Below are 18,191 nucleotides of genomic sequence, written 5' to 3'. Positions count from 1 at the left end.
ACGGCTGAAATGCCAGAAACCGGTCCCCGGTAGCTTGTCTCCTTTCTGGTGAAGAATTGGCTTGGTAGTTTAGTCTGCCCTGTTCCCATGATGCACTGGGCCAGGGACAGACTCATTTGCATATAGCCAGGTTCTGAGCTGGGATGGTGCAGTGAGATAAATAACGGTGATGGATCAAGCCCTGATCTTTGGACTGGGTAAGAGTGGTCTGCTTAATTCAGACACTCTGTTCATCACCACCCCCTTTTCTGAATAGTCTATGTTCGGGCTGTGGTGATGTAAAAGGCATCAGTGTCGAGCCGGGGGCGACGTCAGAATAAGTGGAAATTCGGAGCGGAACTACCAGTGGTGGACAGACTAGAGGCCACTTCAGATTCTTAGGGCCTGAAAGCACGCAAAAAGGGTTCAGTTGGGTACGGAAGATTTGGTCTATAGCCTCTTTAAATTCTCGTAGCTCTTGCAATGTCACCAGAGGGCCTGGAAAGTCTGGTCTGAAAGGCATGAGGATTGGAATCGGTTTCAGGGCTGGGAGCGACAGTTTGCAGCCTCAAGATACCTGGGGTATCATGCAACTCCAAGAGATGGGAGTGGCAGGACTGTGGAGAGCTGTGTTTGGAATGCTTATGTGTTTTTTTCAAATATTCTTTTTGGACTTACTGGATGACCTTGCTTTTCAGAATGACCGGACGCGAGATCGCCCACAGGAGTGAGTGGAAGTACGTTTGCGAGCTCGATCAGGACTGGGCTTTCTTTGACTTCCGTCAATGTGCCTCCACATAGCGCTTGGCTTCGTGGTCACGGATGGCTTTTCTTGGCTCAATCATCTCAAAATGCCAAATTGTGCTGGGAGCCCAGACACTAGAGACAGACTTCATATGGATGGTCACTGACATCTGTTTGTAGCAGTCTTCGCATGGTTTGAATCCTGTAGTTTTAAGAGACACGGCCCTTGCACACTGAAAAATGTTTGAGACAATACTGTAAAGTCTGGCAGACTCGAAAGAATGAGCTTCGGATCCACGTCAGACAATGTGTAAAGAAAGGAACTGACAATAGCAAGCGGAGATGGCGCAAATGTAGTGGACCTGTCACATACGTGATAGATCCAAAGCTGAGCCACTGACCAGCGTGTGAATCAGTTGCTATGAAAATCTTTCAAATCCAGTCTGGCGCCTGGGAAAATTCAGAAGGTGCAGAATCTATGATCAAAAGCCTCTATCAGAAGATTTGCACTTTGATGATTATTGTTGCAGCCTCTTAGGAGAGATTGTATTCCCAACTGTTATATTGTTTTGCAAACTGTTGTTTCGTACATATTTGTATTTTTATGAATGTATGCCTGATGTTTCCTCGTGGTAGAGTTTATGCACAATAAAGGCTATATGCCAGATTGGCTCATTTGAAAAGTTTAATGTCAAAGACCATAGATATGACAGATTTATTTTAAAATGTTACAACAAAGGCAGTCAGGTCTGTCATATTTATTCTGAAAAGCTCATGTTAAAACCTATAAGCCTTTAAGGGTGGGCTGTTTTTACACCACGTTAAAGGCTGTAGAAAATCTTATTTTCATGGAATTGCACAGATTACCATTGCTGGGAAGGAGTTTTGGTGTTGGTTATGCCATCTGACAATCCCTGGCAGTAGAAGATTCTGACTGTGATACTACTTGCAAGACTGTTTAGAACATGATGCTGAGAAAGTCTGCTAAGGCACCTTCTTGGCAGCTTGTGGTAAGGGAGACTCCTCCTGGTAGCCACAGTGGCACAATTCACAGAATAATATATGTGAAAGTGTCAATAGCCTCCTTAAGATGGTCCTGGGTAGCAGGAGACACCCACAAACGGAAAAATCCTTTGCAAACCTTGTAGCACTTGATTGAAGATGGAGATTAGCACTGGAGAGTTCAACTAGGCACCACATACCTTCTGACATCAGAAGGGAGAAAAAAGACTAGCAAAAAGAAAGGTGTGGAAATCCAGAAGATGATCAACTGCAGGAACCAAAGAACTGCAACAAAAATAGTGGAAAATAGGAGCAAAAAATAAGCACCTGATCCAGCGACTAAACTTGCCTCCTTCTATATGTTGTTAACAGGAACTGAACTCACAGGAAGAACTCGGTCCCATCCTAGGCTGTGAGCCTCTGTATACAATCAATATCAAGCCACCATCTTGGAAAGGGCTAGTAATATGGCTTGACCATCCCTCTTTTCTGCAAGCTATGGCATTTACAAAGCAAAGAAGTAGCTTCACAGTGACAGCTCTTAACCAGTACTGTATTCTGCAGTCCTACCACCACCCATGCCCAGCTACTCAGACTAGTGTACAGAACACCCTTAAGACAACCTACTAGCGCTGAGACGGTTAAAGCAGCAGGACATCTTGGCATGGCGTCTTGAAACATGCTACTTGTCAAGGAGTACCACATTGCTTCCTATTTTGGCCCATGCACGCACTTTAGTTACGATTTATGATCGATGCCCCGCACAGTTGCAACATAGACTCTCAGAACAGCCCGACAAGTTTAGCTGTCCCATCTTGTAATCAAAATAATTAATAAACATTATTATACATCCATCCATAAACTGTTCAGTATCATGTACATTATGCTTCCGCCCATGACAGTATACAGCATGTGGAAATGGGACAGCTCTCTTCAGCCAATGGCCCTATTGTTCTGTGAGGGACAACTTTTTGCCAGATCTCATGTGCACACCGGCCTGAAAATGAGTGTGCAACAGTGCTAGTTCTAATGGGCCAGTCTGTTCCTTTTACAATTTCTCCTTTCATATATTCCCATTCATTCCTTTCCTGCAGCTTTCCAGACAGTGCTAATGGGCAACAGCTCATTTCATTTGCAGTGCACAACATTTCGTACAGCCAATGCTTCTCAATCAGACCGCCATATCGTCCTGGTTTTGTCTGTAGTATGTCATTTATATAAAGTTCCAACATGGCAGCCACATTTAGAAGCATTACGTCAGCCATCTGAGATCAAGGCTGGGACATGTATGTTCTTGTACTACTTTTATTCTTTTAGCTTATCTTTTACAGGCTTGTTGAGTTTGTGTGGGTCATAATGGAAGGGTAAGTGATAGAAAGCAAGACTGCTGTGTCAGTGGGTGGATGAAATGATGCACGAGTATAAGGACGAGTGATATGTCTACATGAGGACTTAAGTGCCTAAACTTAGCAGAAATTGAAGAAGTACTTCTATGTATAAGCCAGACCTATTTGCGCTGCTAGAGTTTGTTCCTGTGGAATGTGCTGCAGGCACACAGTGTAGTGTGCATTTAGTTTTTTGGCATAGAAAACTGAAGTACATTTGACAATCACTCTGGAGCGGTCTTTGGACATTGGTTTTCGAACCTAAGGTAGAGCAAAGGTTACAGACAGCTACTTCAAATAGGCTTTGGTACGATCCATGTGTACATAATTGCTCCTTTAACATGTAGATAAGGGCTTCCCAAACTGTTGGTCATGACCAGATTTTTGGTGGGTCAGAAATGTCCAAGCAATAAATAAAGAGGCCTTTAAATTCTGTTATTTATCTTGTCACATTTGCTGCGCTTCAAAAACAGAGGTCAAATGTCAGGCTAATTCTTCTGACAAATTGTACTTTATTTTATTTTTTTAACATGGGGATTTGTGTTTACTTTTATTTCTCAGATTGCAAAGTGAGATGAATTTGTAAAGGGAATTATAGGACAATCTATCTGGGTTACATGTAGTGTGAAGGGAAAGGCTGTAGGGTACGATTTTTCGAACACAACAAAATGTAAATACCCGTAAATGAACTGTACACATTCAGCAGTTCAGAATTACAAAAGTGGTTCTTAAGCGTGATGGAAACAAAGATTTAAAATAACACGAATCAAGACACTTGGTGATGCACAAATGGTGCACTCCTCTGTGTTAAACGAAGTACTCTTCAGGAAGCTAAAAGGTACCCAAATTCTAAGACTCGAAGTACCAGATCACAAGAATTACTGTCCTTAGGTAGGGATGTTGCAGCTGCCCTTGGTGGTGCGGACATAGAGGCAGCTTTTCATGGGAATGTATAGACAGTTGTAGAAGTAGCAAGTATCATGGCTACCTTGCCCAGGTGCCTCAATGGTGCAAGCAGCATTTTTCTCACTACATATGGAATGAGCTGTAGTAGAAGAAATGAGTAGGTAAAAATCCCTGACCAATTTATCAATTGAGCATTGCCCATGGACTGTCATGTGGGTACATGGAAGTGAAGCATCTACAGCTGGAGTCCTCAGCGGTTGAAGTATTGTGGTAGTCCCTGTAGGAAACTCTTTTTTTTTGCAGTACTCCTCTACACTTTTTGCTTGGTATTTAATGCAACTTAAACTGAAGGGCACTGGGTTCCTGTGTCTTTCCCCCAAACACAAGACAACTGGTCACTGGATCCCCAAGTGACTCAGCCTTTAGCATCCCTGTAAGTCCCTAGTAAGTGGTACCTCTGTGTCTTAGGGCATAGGTACTAAAGAGGGTCCCTAAGAGCTGCAGCACATCTTGTGTCACTCTAAGGGACCCAGTACCAAACTGCTACAGACTGCCACTGTAGGCTGCATGACAAGGTGCACTAAAAAGTGTAAAAACGACATGGAACACTGCGGTTTGGCATGTCCATAAACATTGCATGCAATATTTCTAAGTCACCCCTACAGCAGGCCTAACAGCCCTTAGGCAGGGTGCATTATATTACACACGAGGACATATCTGCATGAGCAGATATGCCCTGTGCTGGCCAGTTCAATTACTGACATTACAAGTAAACAGGGAAGTCATCTTAAGGTATGTACTGGACACTGGTCCATAATGGGTTCACTGAATCCTATGATTTTTGGTATCAAAACACCATGTCTTAAACCCACACTGAGTCCAGTGATGGATTTATTAATACATGCACCATTAGAGCTACCCTCTGCACCGTACCAACCCTCTAGTGTGCTGGCTGACTGGGCCAGATCAGCCTGCTGCCACAGATGAGTTTCTGACCTCCTCTAGGAGGGGAGAACCCTGCTCTCAGAGGACAGAAAGAATACCTGTTCTGGATAGAGGTGTTAACACATCCTCCTCCTCCAGGAAGGCTAGTAAATCAGCATATCACAATGTTTGAAATTCAATGCTGAGAAGACCGATAGCTTGCTCTTTGGAGGGGCTAGTAGAATCTGGAATGATTCTAGGTGGTTGTCACTTTTAGGCCCCTCTCTCAAACCAAAGAGGGCAGCTAAGAATCTCAGATTCTTAACTGACAATACTCTTTCTAAGCAAGACCAGGTAAACACAATATATGGAAAATGTTTTGGTCTCCTCCACCTGCTGCTTAAGTTTTTTTCGTTGGATTCCAGCAGAATGGTGAAGGACAGTCACACAAGCATTATGAGCAGCTGGACTACGGAAATTCTCTGTACCTAGGAATGGCCGTCTTCCTATTCACGCAACTGGAATCTATTCAGAACGCGGCAGCTAGATTTATTTGTAATAGTATGCAAAGTAATTTGGCTTCTGCCTGTTTGAACTCACTCTATTGGCTTCCAGTATGTAAAAGGGCTCAATTCAAGCTATTATGCCATGTTAATAAGCCACTCTACGACAAGGGGGCGAGTCACTTTTTATAGGCCAACATGCCCACTCTGTTCTGCAAATCAATCTTTGGTGATGACCACACATTTTTAAAAAAGCCAGAAGGGGTGGCCACTCTTTCAGCCATCTGGCAGCCGATCACTGGAGTTCTTTGCCCCTTGATCTTCGCCCTTACCTTTGACCTCTTCTAATTTCAGAATAGGTTGAAGACTTGGTTATCCGCTTAACCGCAGAGGCATTTGCGCAACGGTGCGGCCCTTTAGCGGAATGGGCAGGGCCGCATCGGCCAACGAACTTGCGCAGCACTACGAAGATAGTAATACGACAGCCGTTGGCCGACGAACACAGCGCAGGTTTATTTCCCCTATGGGGGATTAGTGCATGGAGCTTTGTAAATCTTGATCTAGCAACTGGAAACTCCCTAGTGGATGACTGTAGCGCTTTATAAATACAGTACATAAAATAAGGTAGATAAATGGCCAGGCTTGGATTTAAGACTCATTACATAGGAACATTGGTGAGTCCGCCCCTCATGAGGAAGGAGTAGTTTCTTACCTGTAATTCCAGTTCTGTAGTAGGGGTATCTCTATTATAGTCATAATCTAGTGAATAGTCCCGCCCATGTGCGGGGATCCCGGAGCAATCAAAAACAGTCTCTTAAATGGTCTTCTTCTGCAGTCCTGCATAGACACTTAAGAGAAAATCAAAGACAAATAATGCAGCCTACACAGTACAAGGCTACATTGGCCAGCACTTCATCACGAAGTGAAAAGGATAGCCAAATAAAATCTAATTGTATACATTTTGCCAAGTTTCACACATAGAGAAACTCCCCTTCACACAAATCCTTTGAAATGGTAGAGAGGAAGGTTGGACAGACAAGCCCATTAGGCTGCCATTATGTGTCTGGAAAAAGGATACCGTGCCTTTGAGGGACTTTCCAGAGACCCTTGGTATCCCAGAATGCACAGCCAAGTCCTTTTACTTTCAGTTCTTTTTGAAGGTGTATAAAGCAAGGCCTGTTGCATATAGTACATTAACATTTTCTCCACCGGGGAGGAGGGCGGGCGCTTATGACTATAACGGAGATACCCCTACTACAGAACTGGAGTTACAGGTAAGAAACAACTCCTTCTGTAGTAGGGGATCTCTGTGTATAGTCATAACCTTGTGAATAGAATGTCAAGCCCATCCCAACAAACCAAACCAGCAGTGGAGGAAACCGACATCACTACTTCTGTGCAAACAGATTTCTCAACGAAGCCTGCCCAACCTGAGCATCTGGACAGTAGTGTTTAGCAAAGGTTTGGACCGACTTCCACGTGGCAGCCCTACAGATGTCTGCAATAGGAACATTACGTAACAAAGCTGTTGTAGCCTCTTTGAGCCTGGTGGAATGAGCCTAGGCTTACCCCCTAAGGTTTTGTAAGCCTTTTGGTAACACAACTGGATACAGGACACAATCCACCTCAAGATGGACTGTTTTGAGGTGGCAAGACCAGTCCTGACCGACCCATAATTGACGAACAATTGGTCTGACCTATAAATGTCCTTGGTCTTATCCAAGTAGAATTTCAACACCCTTCTGACATTCAGGAAATTAAGAGACCTTTCCGCTGGAGTGGAACAATTTTGGAAAAGCGTAGGTGAAGTTATAGTCTGATAGACATGGAAATCAGAAATCACCTTAGGAAAGAACTTCGGGAGAGTACGCATAACCTTAGCAGCATGAAATACAGTATAAGGTTCTTAGCAACACAATGCCTGAATTTCACTCACCCCCCCCTAACCCCCCCCCTTTGCGGACCGATGTAATGGCCACGAGGAAAAGCCACCTTCCATGATAAGTGCTGTAGTGAAGCCTTATGAATAGGCTCAAAAGGTTCCTTCATCAACCTGGACAGCACCACATTCAGCTCCCACAAAGGCGAAGGACGCCAAACATGAGAAAACACTTTCTTCAATCCAAAAAAATGTCATCATAGGAATCTTGCAGAAGGAGGTCTGTGAAGGGCATCTCCTATACGCAGTTAACGCTGCGAGGTGAACCTTAAAAGAATGAAAATTAAGGCCAGATTGAGCCAAATGCAAAAAGGTATGGAAGTATGCAGGTCGTCGGAACATGGTTCTTAGACGTACACCAGATGCAGAACCTCATCCACTTGAAGGTATAGGAAGTCCTAGTGGAAGGTCGCTTAGCCTCCTTGAGTATATCCATGCAATCATCAGGCAGATTCAGGTGTCCATTTGCACTATCTTAGGAGCCACGCCGCCAAACTCAACGATGAGAGGTTGGGGTGCACCATCTGAGATCCGGCCGGCACGGCAGCCGAAGGTGGGATAGGGGAGACCTGTGAAGCAGGTCCGTGAACCACCACTGTCGGGGCCACTCCGGAGCAATGAGGATCATCCGTGCTCTGGACTGAGACAGCTTGATGAGTACCGCCGGAATCAGGGGAATGAGAGGAAAGGCGTACAGAAAGCTGTTCGACTAGCTGATCCATAACGCGTTCCCCAGAGTCCCCTGTTGGTAATATCTGGAGGCGAAGTCTCCGCATTTTCTGTTTTCGGTGGTGGCGAACAGATCTACGTCCGGAGTGCCCCACCTGTCGAAGATGTTTCCTAGCACTTCGTCGTGTAGGACCCACTCATGGGTTTCCTGCATCAGCCTGCTGACTGCGTCCGCCTGAGCATTCTGCACACCTGGCAGATGGGTAGCCATTATCGTCAGTCCTCTGGCTAGCAGCCAGTGCCAGATCGCCTGCGCTTCTTGTGACCGTGTGTGCGATCTCGAGTCCCCCTGCTTGTTGAGGTAATACATTGTGGTCGTATTGTCCGTCTGTACAAGCAAGGAGTTGGTCTGGAAGGATGGATGAAAGGCCTTCAGTGCCAAGTGGACAGCTCTGAGGTCCAGGAAATTGATGCGATACGTGGATTCCGCCGGGGACCACGTTCCCTGGATTTGTAGATGGTCTGAATGCGCTCCCCAGCCGTGGAGAGAAGCATCCGTGATGATAGTCTGAATGAGAATGTCCCTGTGGAATGGAACGCCCTGGAGGAGATTCTCCGCGGAGCACCACCATCTCAGGGACTGTTGAGCGTGAAGGGACAGTCAGATTCTATTGTCCCAGCCCCCCCGCTTCTGGTCCCACTGATCCTCCAGACATTCCTGCAGCGGCCTCATGTGGAGGCGTGCATATGGCGTGAGGAAGATGCAAGAGGCCATCGACCCCAGTAGAGAAGACACCGTCCTCACTGTCGTAGATAGAACAGCTATGAGAGCCTGAGCCTTCCGAAGGATCGATAAGCGTCGCTCCTCCGAAGGAGACACGCTTGCTGAAAGAGTATCGATGGAGGCCCCCATGTACTGTAGGCACTGGACAGGAGTCTGAACAGACTTGGACATGTTTATGTGCAACCCCAGCTGGGTCAGCAGAACGACCGTCCTATTTAAGCGCAATTGCGCTTCCTGGAAGGTGGAGGCTTTGATGAACCAGTCGTCCAGGTACGGGTAGACAAACACCTTGTTCTTTCTCAGGTGCGCTGCCACCACTGCCATGCATTTTGAAAAAATCCTGGGTGCAGACTTCAGTCCAAACGGTAGTACGGTGTACTGATAGCGATTGATGCCGACTAGAAAGCGCAGGAACTTCTGGTGTTTCGGTGCAATGGGCACATGGAAGTACGCATCCTGCAGATCTATAGCGCAAAGCCAGTCTCCTCTTTATAGCTTAGGATAAATCTGGCACAAAGACAGCGTGCAAAACGTCTCCCTGCGAATCCATTTGTTCGCTTGTCGCAAACCCAGAACGAGCCTGAACTCGTTCTTGTCCTTCTTTCGCACCAGAAAGAACAGAGAGTAAAGACCCTTTCCCCTTTGAGATAGATGGACGTCTTATATCGCCCTTTTTTAGGGCTCGCTGGTACTGCATCCGAAGGATGCGTCCAGCTGGAGCCTTTTAGTTGCCTGACTCGGGGGAATGAGGGACAAAAGGGTGTTACGAGCGTTTCCACCAGATTTGGGTGCGCGAACGCGCACGTTCCGTCCCGCGCCGTGCACATGCGCGCGCATATACACAGACAAAGACACTCGCTCACACACACCACCTCCCCCCCCACAGTCACACATACACACAGACTCCAAGACACATACACACACGCACGCACGCTCACACACATACACAGCCCCCCGCCGCCGCACGCGCGCGCACACACACACACACATGCCCCTCGCTCTCGCAGCTCAGCAACAAGGCGAAGGCCCACTCACCGGCTTCCTTGGTGCGGCGGCTCTCCTCTCATCGGCAGCTGCAGGGCCCGGCAGCAGGACTCTTCCTCCCTCCTTCGGCACCAGGGCGCAGGGTAGGCTCCTGCCTGCTCCGGTGCTCAAAACAGCCGCGGCTCTTCCGTGGGAGGCGGGGTAGGCTCCCGCCCTCCTACTTCCGGTTTCCGGTTGTCCCGCCCGGCCTGCCTGACTTCCTGGTCGCAGGCCGGCGGCGATGTTCGGTTTTTTAAAGATAGTTTGGGGACATCACAAACCTCCCTTGCGTTTGTTTATTTGAATCTGTCACATTTGACCGGAGCCTTCCAGCATACCGTATGCCACCTTACACTTCCTGGGCGGCCTGGCAACCTCACTGGTGGCTACTGCTACATGTGCAAGGCAACGCGATCAAACCCTGTGCGCAGCGCCGGTGTGAAGTAAAACAGTTCATCTCCATGTCTCCGGTCCAGAAAACACCACTAACTTATGACATTTTGTGCAAGCAGGATGCGTGTTGTCTTTTTTGTGTTTTGCGGCAGTTGTGTACTTCACATGTTGGTTTGTTGTGTGACCGTTGAGCACAGGCTGCCTTTTATTTACCATGCCATAAATAGCGTATGCTGATTGTTACTGGGCACACAATATTAGTATCCACTTCACTGCACTTAAGACTTTCCTTGCCGTTTTCCCCATCCATCCTGGCTGTGCCCCTCGCGCTCAAAGCACACTCATCCAGGTGAGGTGAGCAGGGAGCACCGTCATCTCTGCCTCCTGTCCTCCACGCACCCTGCCCGTGCCTCATCGTCGTCATACTCTGCATGACTCTGCGCTTCAGGTCATGTCGCCTCTTTTGCAGGTCATGTGACTGACGCGGGCCACAGCATTCACCTCAGCTGAGGGCAGCTCCTACGTCAGCTCTGAAAGTATTGCTTGTCTGGAGGGCCAGGGCCTCAAATAACCTTGTCTCCGCCTTTATGACTACTTCCCCCGTCGAGATATTCAACTCTGCATGGCAGAACTTTCTCTTTCTGCAGCCCGGGGCTGTGATGACACCTTGTTGACCTTGAACTCTCTTCCTGCTCTTCTGTATTTCTATATACTTGCTTTCTGCTTTTCTTTCTGTATGGTGCACGTAGCGCCTGCCTGCGGTTGACTGTGTTTATGCGCTATTTTATAAACTTATGGATTCATGGAAGAGTTTGTTTGGGTGACATTCTCGCCCATTACACTGTTTAATTCTCGTATGCCAGTAACTTCCAATAATACCACTATTTTGAACATGAAGTTCGTGTACTTGTTTATTTTATTTCGAGCACTGTCCGAATCCGATATGTTTATTAAGAATGCAACATGTAAGGTGCTAGTCTGAGAGCTGAGAGCAAGTCTTTTTCACCTAGACATACACGATCTGTAATGGTGTGTAGGATTGTTTGAAAACGTTGATTTATCAATGTCATTTAAGTAGGTGCAGGATTTCGGGTTGGGGTTGTTAACATGCACGGAGGTTACATTTAATTGGAGGTCATGATCATTTTACTTGCCTCCATGCACGTGATTCACCAAAATGCTAGGGGTAGCAGAAGGGACATCATACGCCGTTTGACCTTAATAACATCAGAGGTGTGACATCACATGACCGATGCCCCAGAATTTTGCAAGAAGGTCCTGTCACACAACAATAAGCCTGATGACACCACAGTAAGTGAGTTCAGCTTGCTGCATTTATCAATGACGGCTGAAACTGTACGTTGTTGGATTAATTAATTCATATATTTCGATTTAGGTTAGACCTAGTGCTTCAGATAGGATGAAAAAGGGTCTCTAAAAGGGGCATGGCAAAAGAAGTGTAACTAGCAATTTCTTCAAAGAGGCATGGGCTATGTATTTGAGAGCGTGGCTTAAACATGTACACTGAAATCTTGTGCTTTACGCAGCATGCCACCTGACCGGCATTGGGTGCCTCTGAGTTTATTTGCAATGCAAAAGGTCTCACTTTTGAGAGAGTTTAAGCTATTAGCATTGTAAATGACAATGCCTTTTATTTATGTTTTAAAAACAAAAACATAAATACAAGGCATTGGCATTTACAATGCCAATAGCTCTAACTTTAATAATGCGAGACCTATTGCATTGCAAATGCTTGTCTTAACAGGGTATCGGCCTCCGCTTGGAGCTTGCGCAGCTGGAACTGCGAGCGAACCTGTGGAATTGCTGGAGGAGGGCTGACAAAATGAAGACAGAATCCATCGCAAACAATATTCAGCACTCGCTTGTCCTGAGTAATTTTTGCCAGGTAATTGTGTATGCTTCCCCCCACCGGAGCGGGTAACGGACGAGAGGGAAGTAACTCCTCAGGGCTTAGACCCGGCCGGGCCTTTGTTCGCCGAGGAGCATCGAGCTCTCCTGCGTATCCACTGCGCACAATATACTTGTGAATTATTCAATGGCGGCCCGGGACCACAGACAAATTCTGGGAGGAAAAACGCTGCTAGAAAGGGCGGAAGGCCTTAAGCCGTTCTCCATGCTTCCCCAAACCTACAGCCTTCAAAAGTCTCCGATTCAGACTTCATGCGGACTACTCGCTACCCGCATGGAAGCCAAAGGGTTGCCCAAAGAATGGGAGATTAGAAGCACACTGCTGTGCCACAGGCTGCAGCGATGTCAGACGAACACAAGTATGTCCCCATAGAACGAAAACATGGCAATACCTGGGGGTCGCCAGGAGACAAATATCCGCTCCAGCGCAGATGATGAGATCTGAAACCATGAGGCCCTTTAGACTATCTTTTGTAAGGCTTACCTCCTGTCTCTCGGCAGGAGATCCACAAATTGATGAAGAAACACACACACACAGGGATCTATCACAACAGTCCAGCAAGAGCGGGCAACAGCATGCTGTTTGCATGCCGCCACCCCGTGACAAAGTCAGGAGTAGGTTCGAAGCCAGAACCTCCTGGCAGGTGGCAGTGGACTAAAGTTAAATACCGGCAACCAGTGAACAACCCACTAGGAGGGAAATTTGTAGTAGGAAAGCACCTCCCCGTACTCATGGAAGATGCATCCCGGGCATGCCTAAACCGAGACCTTCCATAACGGTGACGTCGGGACCTAATAGAAGACTGCGGAGCCCATGCGACCAACGCCCCAAAATGAGATCTCGTTCTAAATCATCAAGGTTCCACGGGGGGTCCCAGACTGAGGGGCCAAAGGCCCCATAGGCGGTGGGTGGTAGAGGGGCCGGAGAGAATTCCGAGGCATCCCTGGTGGTATCACCAGTGGGGGCAGAGCAGGAGGCGACCTAGACGATGAGTAGGTATGCGAATACTCAAAACTAAGTAAAGGGACCAATGTACCTTGGCTACGAGTGGTAAGTAGCCTCAGACTCTCCATCAGAAGGGTTCCTCAAACGCTGATCCACTGCTCAGCGGCGAGAGTCGAGCAGGCTGGCCTCTTAGCACACACAGAAGTGGCAGAAGATAATGGCGGTGAGTAACAAGAACAATTTGCAAGAAATTAAGGGAAATGCATCACAGCTCTTCGACGTCGAGCATTACCGCTCCTCGACGTCGAGCATTACCGCTCCTCGACGTCGAGCATTACCGCTCCTCGACGTCTAGCATTACCGCTCCTCGACGTCTAGCATTACCGCTCCTCGACGTCTAGCATTACCGCTCCTCGACGTCTAGCATTACCGCTCCTCGACGTCCAGCATTACCGCTCCTCGACGTCCAGCATTACCGCTCCTCGACGTCCAGCATTACCGCTCCTCGACGTCCAGCATTACCGCTCCTCGACGTCCAGCATTACCGCTCCTCGACGTCCAGCATTACCGCTCCTCGACGTCCAGCATTACCGCTCCTCGACGTCCAGCATTACCGCTCCTCGACGTCCAGCATTACCGCTCCTCGACGTCCAGCATTACCGCTCCTCGACGTCCAGCATTACCGCTCCTCGACGTCCAGCATTACCGCTCCTCGACGTCCAGCATTACCGCTCCTCGACGTCCAGCATTACCGCTCCTCGACGTCCAGCATTACCGCTCCTCGACGTCCAGCATTACCGCTCCTCGACGTCCAGCATTACCGCTCCTCGACGTCCAGCATTACCGCTCCTCGACGTAGAGCATTACCGCTCCTCGACGTAGAGCATTACCGCTCCTCGACGTAGAGCATTACCGCTCCTCGACGTCGACCATTACTGCTCCTCGACGTCGACCATTACTGCTCCTCGACGTCGACCATTACTTCTCCTCAACGTCGAGCAACACTGCTCTTTGACGTTGAGCACACTATGACGTCGAGCAAACTTCAACTCAACGTTGATCCTCACGTCGACGTCTATCATCACCACAACGTCGAGGTCCTCCAGGTCTACTCCTAGACGTCGACCTTTAACGTCGCGTCGACCGGAGTCCTAGGTTGACGGAGAGTATACCTGCTCTCGACGTCGCCAATCCTCATTTTTCAGAGCAAGGGACTCGGTAGAGGACCTACCCTCTCCTTACCCAGAGGCTGAAAAAGATTCCTTCAAACTTCCCTGCTCTAAACCTGGGAGCCGAAGCCTCCTGGAAAATAATTCACAGAGAAGACAGGTGTCAAAGCAACAAGACACAGGCAAGCATAGAATACAAACTCTGTGAGCTTCAGCTTTGGTCTTTATTTCAACTGCAGTCAAAGCACTTGTCAGATAGAAATAGCATAAAAGACAAGAAGACTATGGAATTTCTGCCAAAAAAAACACAGCAGAATGTAGATAAAGGCCAAAGACGTCGGGTGAAGCTGTAAAAATCCAGAAATAATCACTAAAAGTGATTAAAAAAGCTCAAAAAATGAAGAGCTAATGCTCCAGGGTCCTGCTAGCAGGAGCCTGAAAAAAGAACTGAAAGTAAAAGGACTTGGCTGTGCATTCTGGGATATAGAGGGTGGAAAGTTCCTTAAAGGCACGGTATCCCTTATCCAGACACATAATGGCAGCCTATGGGGCTTGTCTGTCCAACCCTTCCTCTCTATCATTTCAAAGGATTTGTGTGAAGGGGAGTTTCTCTATGTGTGAAACTTGGCAAAATGTATACAATTTGATTTTATTTGGCTATCCTTTTCACATCATGATGAAGTGCTGGTCAATGTAGCCTTCTACTTTAGGCTGCATTATTTGTCTTTGATTTTCTCTTAAGTGTCTATGCAGGGCTGCTGAAGAAGACCACTTAAGAGACTATTTTTGATTGCTCCGGGGTCCCCGCACATGGGTGGGACTATTCACTAGATTATGACTATACACAGAGATCCCCTACTACAGAAAAACGTACTGCTAGATATCTGTTAGGTTGCATACAATGGTTCTCTCATGCATATGCAAGGCGAATAGAACAGACCTTAATTCCTGAAAAAAGCCATGGTGACAACGGTTTTTCCCAAATGTTTTTTTTTTCTGTAGAGCCAGCCATAGGTACTGCTTGCTGAGTCTAATTTAAGCAAGTTAATCCATGAAAGATCCAATGTTGGGGGGAGTTGCTTGCTTTGAACTACAGTTCTCCAGCATTGGTATTTTAGATACACATGCGACTGTCCTGTCTCCCCTGTGGAGCTGACATACCAGACAAGACTCTTCACATTCGAAGCCTGAGGTATGGTGGGCTCTTGGGGACATACAATCAATCGCCTCCCTGGCAGAAGTTAGAGTCTTTTCCAGTGTCATCACTGCACTATTAAGTTGACAATGCTAGAGGTCGTTCAAGGCTCTGTCTAGCATTACACTGCAAATTTAAAGTAGCCAAGGACTCTTAGCTCAACAACAGGTAATGAACCAAGCATGTATAAGATGCCAATGCTGCAGTTATAGGTAACTAGTTTCATATGAACTAAGCAGAAGGACATTTTGTGGAAAACAAAATGCCCCTCAAAATGAAGTTTAAGCATCGAGAAAGAACCTAGTTTTGATAGTGCCCCTGTGCAGCATGACAGTGGGAATTCACAGGACACCGGCACATAGGATTTTAGGACAGTCATCATGGGGTATGAAAAGAGCGATTTCTTACATCCTCCGAGTTACAAAAATATGCAGTCTGCATTCAATCGCTTTGATGCAGTGAAGGTGGCAGATGATTGACTGACAACTTGGATTTTAAATTGCAACATGCCACAGCGTTTTGTGAGCGATCATTCAGTTATGGTAGAACTGTCTACATCTACTTATTGGTTTGTAATTGGTAAATTCTCCTTTCTAGAATTAAAGGAATAGTGAAAGGCATAAAGGAAGTTGCTGGGCTAATGTGGCCTAGGGTCTAGATAAGGTACTAAGCTGCGTATTGATTACATTTTGATCAAAAGAAGCAGTGTCAAAAAAACGAATTTGATAAATGAGCATTTTAGAACATCTGCTCCTTTATAAACCTGCTGGCCTGAGGTGAGTGTTGTGTTATATTGGGAAACAATGGAACATCGCAATAAACAACAGCCATTATGCCTCATTTGGAACAAAAGAAACACTTGGCATAGATGGTATTAGACATGTGAAAGGATTGAATAGGCAAAGAGTTGCTTACTAGGTTGCTTGAGTCTGAGATCCATTGCTGGGTCTGTGGATTTTTCTTTCCGTCCATCGCACAGTATTCTCTCTCGTTCTTTTTCGGCTCGGTATTCCAATAGCTGCTTCTGAGCCTGCCGGTAAATTTTCAACAAGCGTGCACACAAAGTCTGATGCAGCCGTAGAAAGAAATACCAGTTGTTATTGGCAAAGAAGAGGCTATACACATCTTCCATTGGAGTGCGTGCCTCGTTCGGCGTAGGGCGTTCCTCAGTTGGTACAGGGGAGGGCTCAGCTGGTGCCGGGCAAGCCTCCCGTGGTTCGGATTTTGGGCTGGCCTGCGATGGAGTCCCAGGTTTCCTGCGGTGGTCAGCCACCTCACTACTGGGCTCTAAAGTCGTTTCCCGCTCTTCATCAGCAGACTCATCAGATGACCCAAATTGAGATGGGCAGGAGAAAAAAAGTTCAGGAAGAAAGTGGTGGATAATTTGCCAAATAGTGTCTTTGTCCTCCTTCTGGATAGCGGGCTGCCGTTTCACATAGTAGGTGATAAGTGCAGCTGCATCTTCCAAAATTTGCTTATCTTCGTACACAAAGATCAGGTGAGGTTCATTTGTAGAGCTTGGCCTACCCTCGGAGTGCTGCTCTTGATGCTGCAAAAGAAAAAAAATGTATTACTTTCATTTATTTTACAGTTTCTTACTTTCACAGTTTTGTTTCTGGAAGGGTAAAGGCTCTTCATTTAAAGAAGGGAGAAAAATGTCAAGGAATACTGCCAACACCAAAAGATTTTTACTAGCAACAAAGAGTTTTCACTAGCAACAAAGAGTATCAGTGGGCAGAGTCTCCCAACACGATCTTCAACACCTACGATGTCACCATCTAACGAGGATTTCTTTATATTAACCCAAAACCGGAAATGTCCAACTCAAACTCGCACGCTTGAATATAAATTTCCTGACAAAGTGAAACAGAATGTAATTAAAAAAAAACGACACAGAAGTTGACTGCATGTGTAATTTACATGAAATATTAGAATGAAAAAAGGCTGAATTGAAAAAACAAGCTGAAGGACTGTCATACCTTTCTGATCAATTATACAGTTATGGTAAACTCTTATTAGGCTAACATCCACAGAAGACAACTACTGCTTGTATGCTTTCTTGTGCATGCTGCAGGGCTTTTATGGAATAGTTAGAAAAAAATATTGAAAGGTCCTAAACAAAACTGAAACAGTAGGGCACAACCTCTGTGGTTGCCAAAGTCAAACATATATCCACTGTGACTTCTAATGAACCAGGAACCAAAGGCATAACAGACTTTAAAAGGCACTGAAGCAGCAGGGCTTTGAAAATTGTGCCAATCTAGCTTTCAGAGTAGGGAAGTCAATATTTTGTTTTGTACCCATTCAGTCATTACTTTGTGATAAGTAGTGAGGACATAGATAGGGAACACATATCCCAAACAGAAGGTCTATTGGAGTACGTAGCCACGCGAGGAATGAAAAGAGCAGATTCAGGGTATGCTCTTCAAAGTTGGAGTAGCGTGCCTATAAACTATATAACTATTTCTTTGGCTCATTCTTTTGACTGTTTTCACCCTTTTCCTCAGACCACAATGAGTAGACGGTGCAGGTTTCTGTTTCCATGTAGGCTCCTTTATTGAGGTGTGCCTTGCCCGAGCTGATGTGGCAGTTAAGGATCTTGCTCCTCATGAACATTGGGATTTAAGGGAAAGAGAACTTCCCACGGACCTCAATGATCTTGAAGGAAAATGCTACTTACCCAGTATGCATCTGTTCTTGG

At 46.5% G+C, this 18,191-nt stretch overlaps 1 protein-coding gene across 1 annotated transcript in view; it reads right to left on the bottom strand.

The window, feature by feature from the left end:
* Nucleotides 1-18,191, bottom strand: part of SIN3B (SIN3 transcription regulator family member B) — a 146,083-nt gene that overhangs the window by 36,228 nt on the left and 91,664 nt on the right. Inside the window, exon 14 of the mRNA XM_086946936.1 lies at nucleotides 16,406-17,039. Within this exon, the coding sequence (XP_086803062.1) occupies nucleotides 16,406-17,039 (634 nt within the window). The remainder of the gene's footprint in view (nucleotides 1-16,405; nucleotides 17,040-18,191) is intronic.

This window comes from Lissotriton vulgaris, chromosome 12 (genome assembly GCF_964263255.1).
Source record: "Lissotriton vulgaris chromosome 12, aLisVul1.2, whole genome shotgun sequence".
In the NCBI taxonomy this organism is placed as follows: Eukaryota; Metazoa; Chordata; class Amphibia; order Caudata; family Salamandridae; genus Lissotriton; species Lissotriton vulgaris.
Note: the sequence above shows the minus strand (reverse complement) of the source record. Positions and strands in the feature narration are given on the sequence as shown.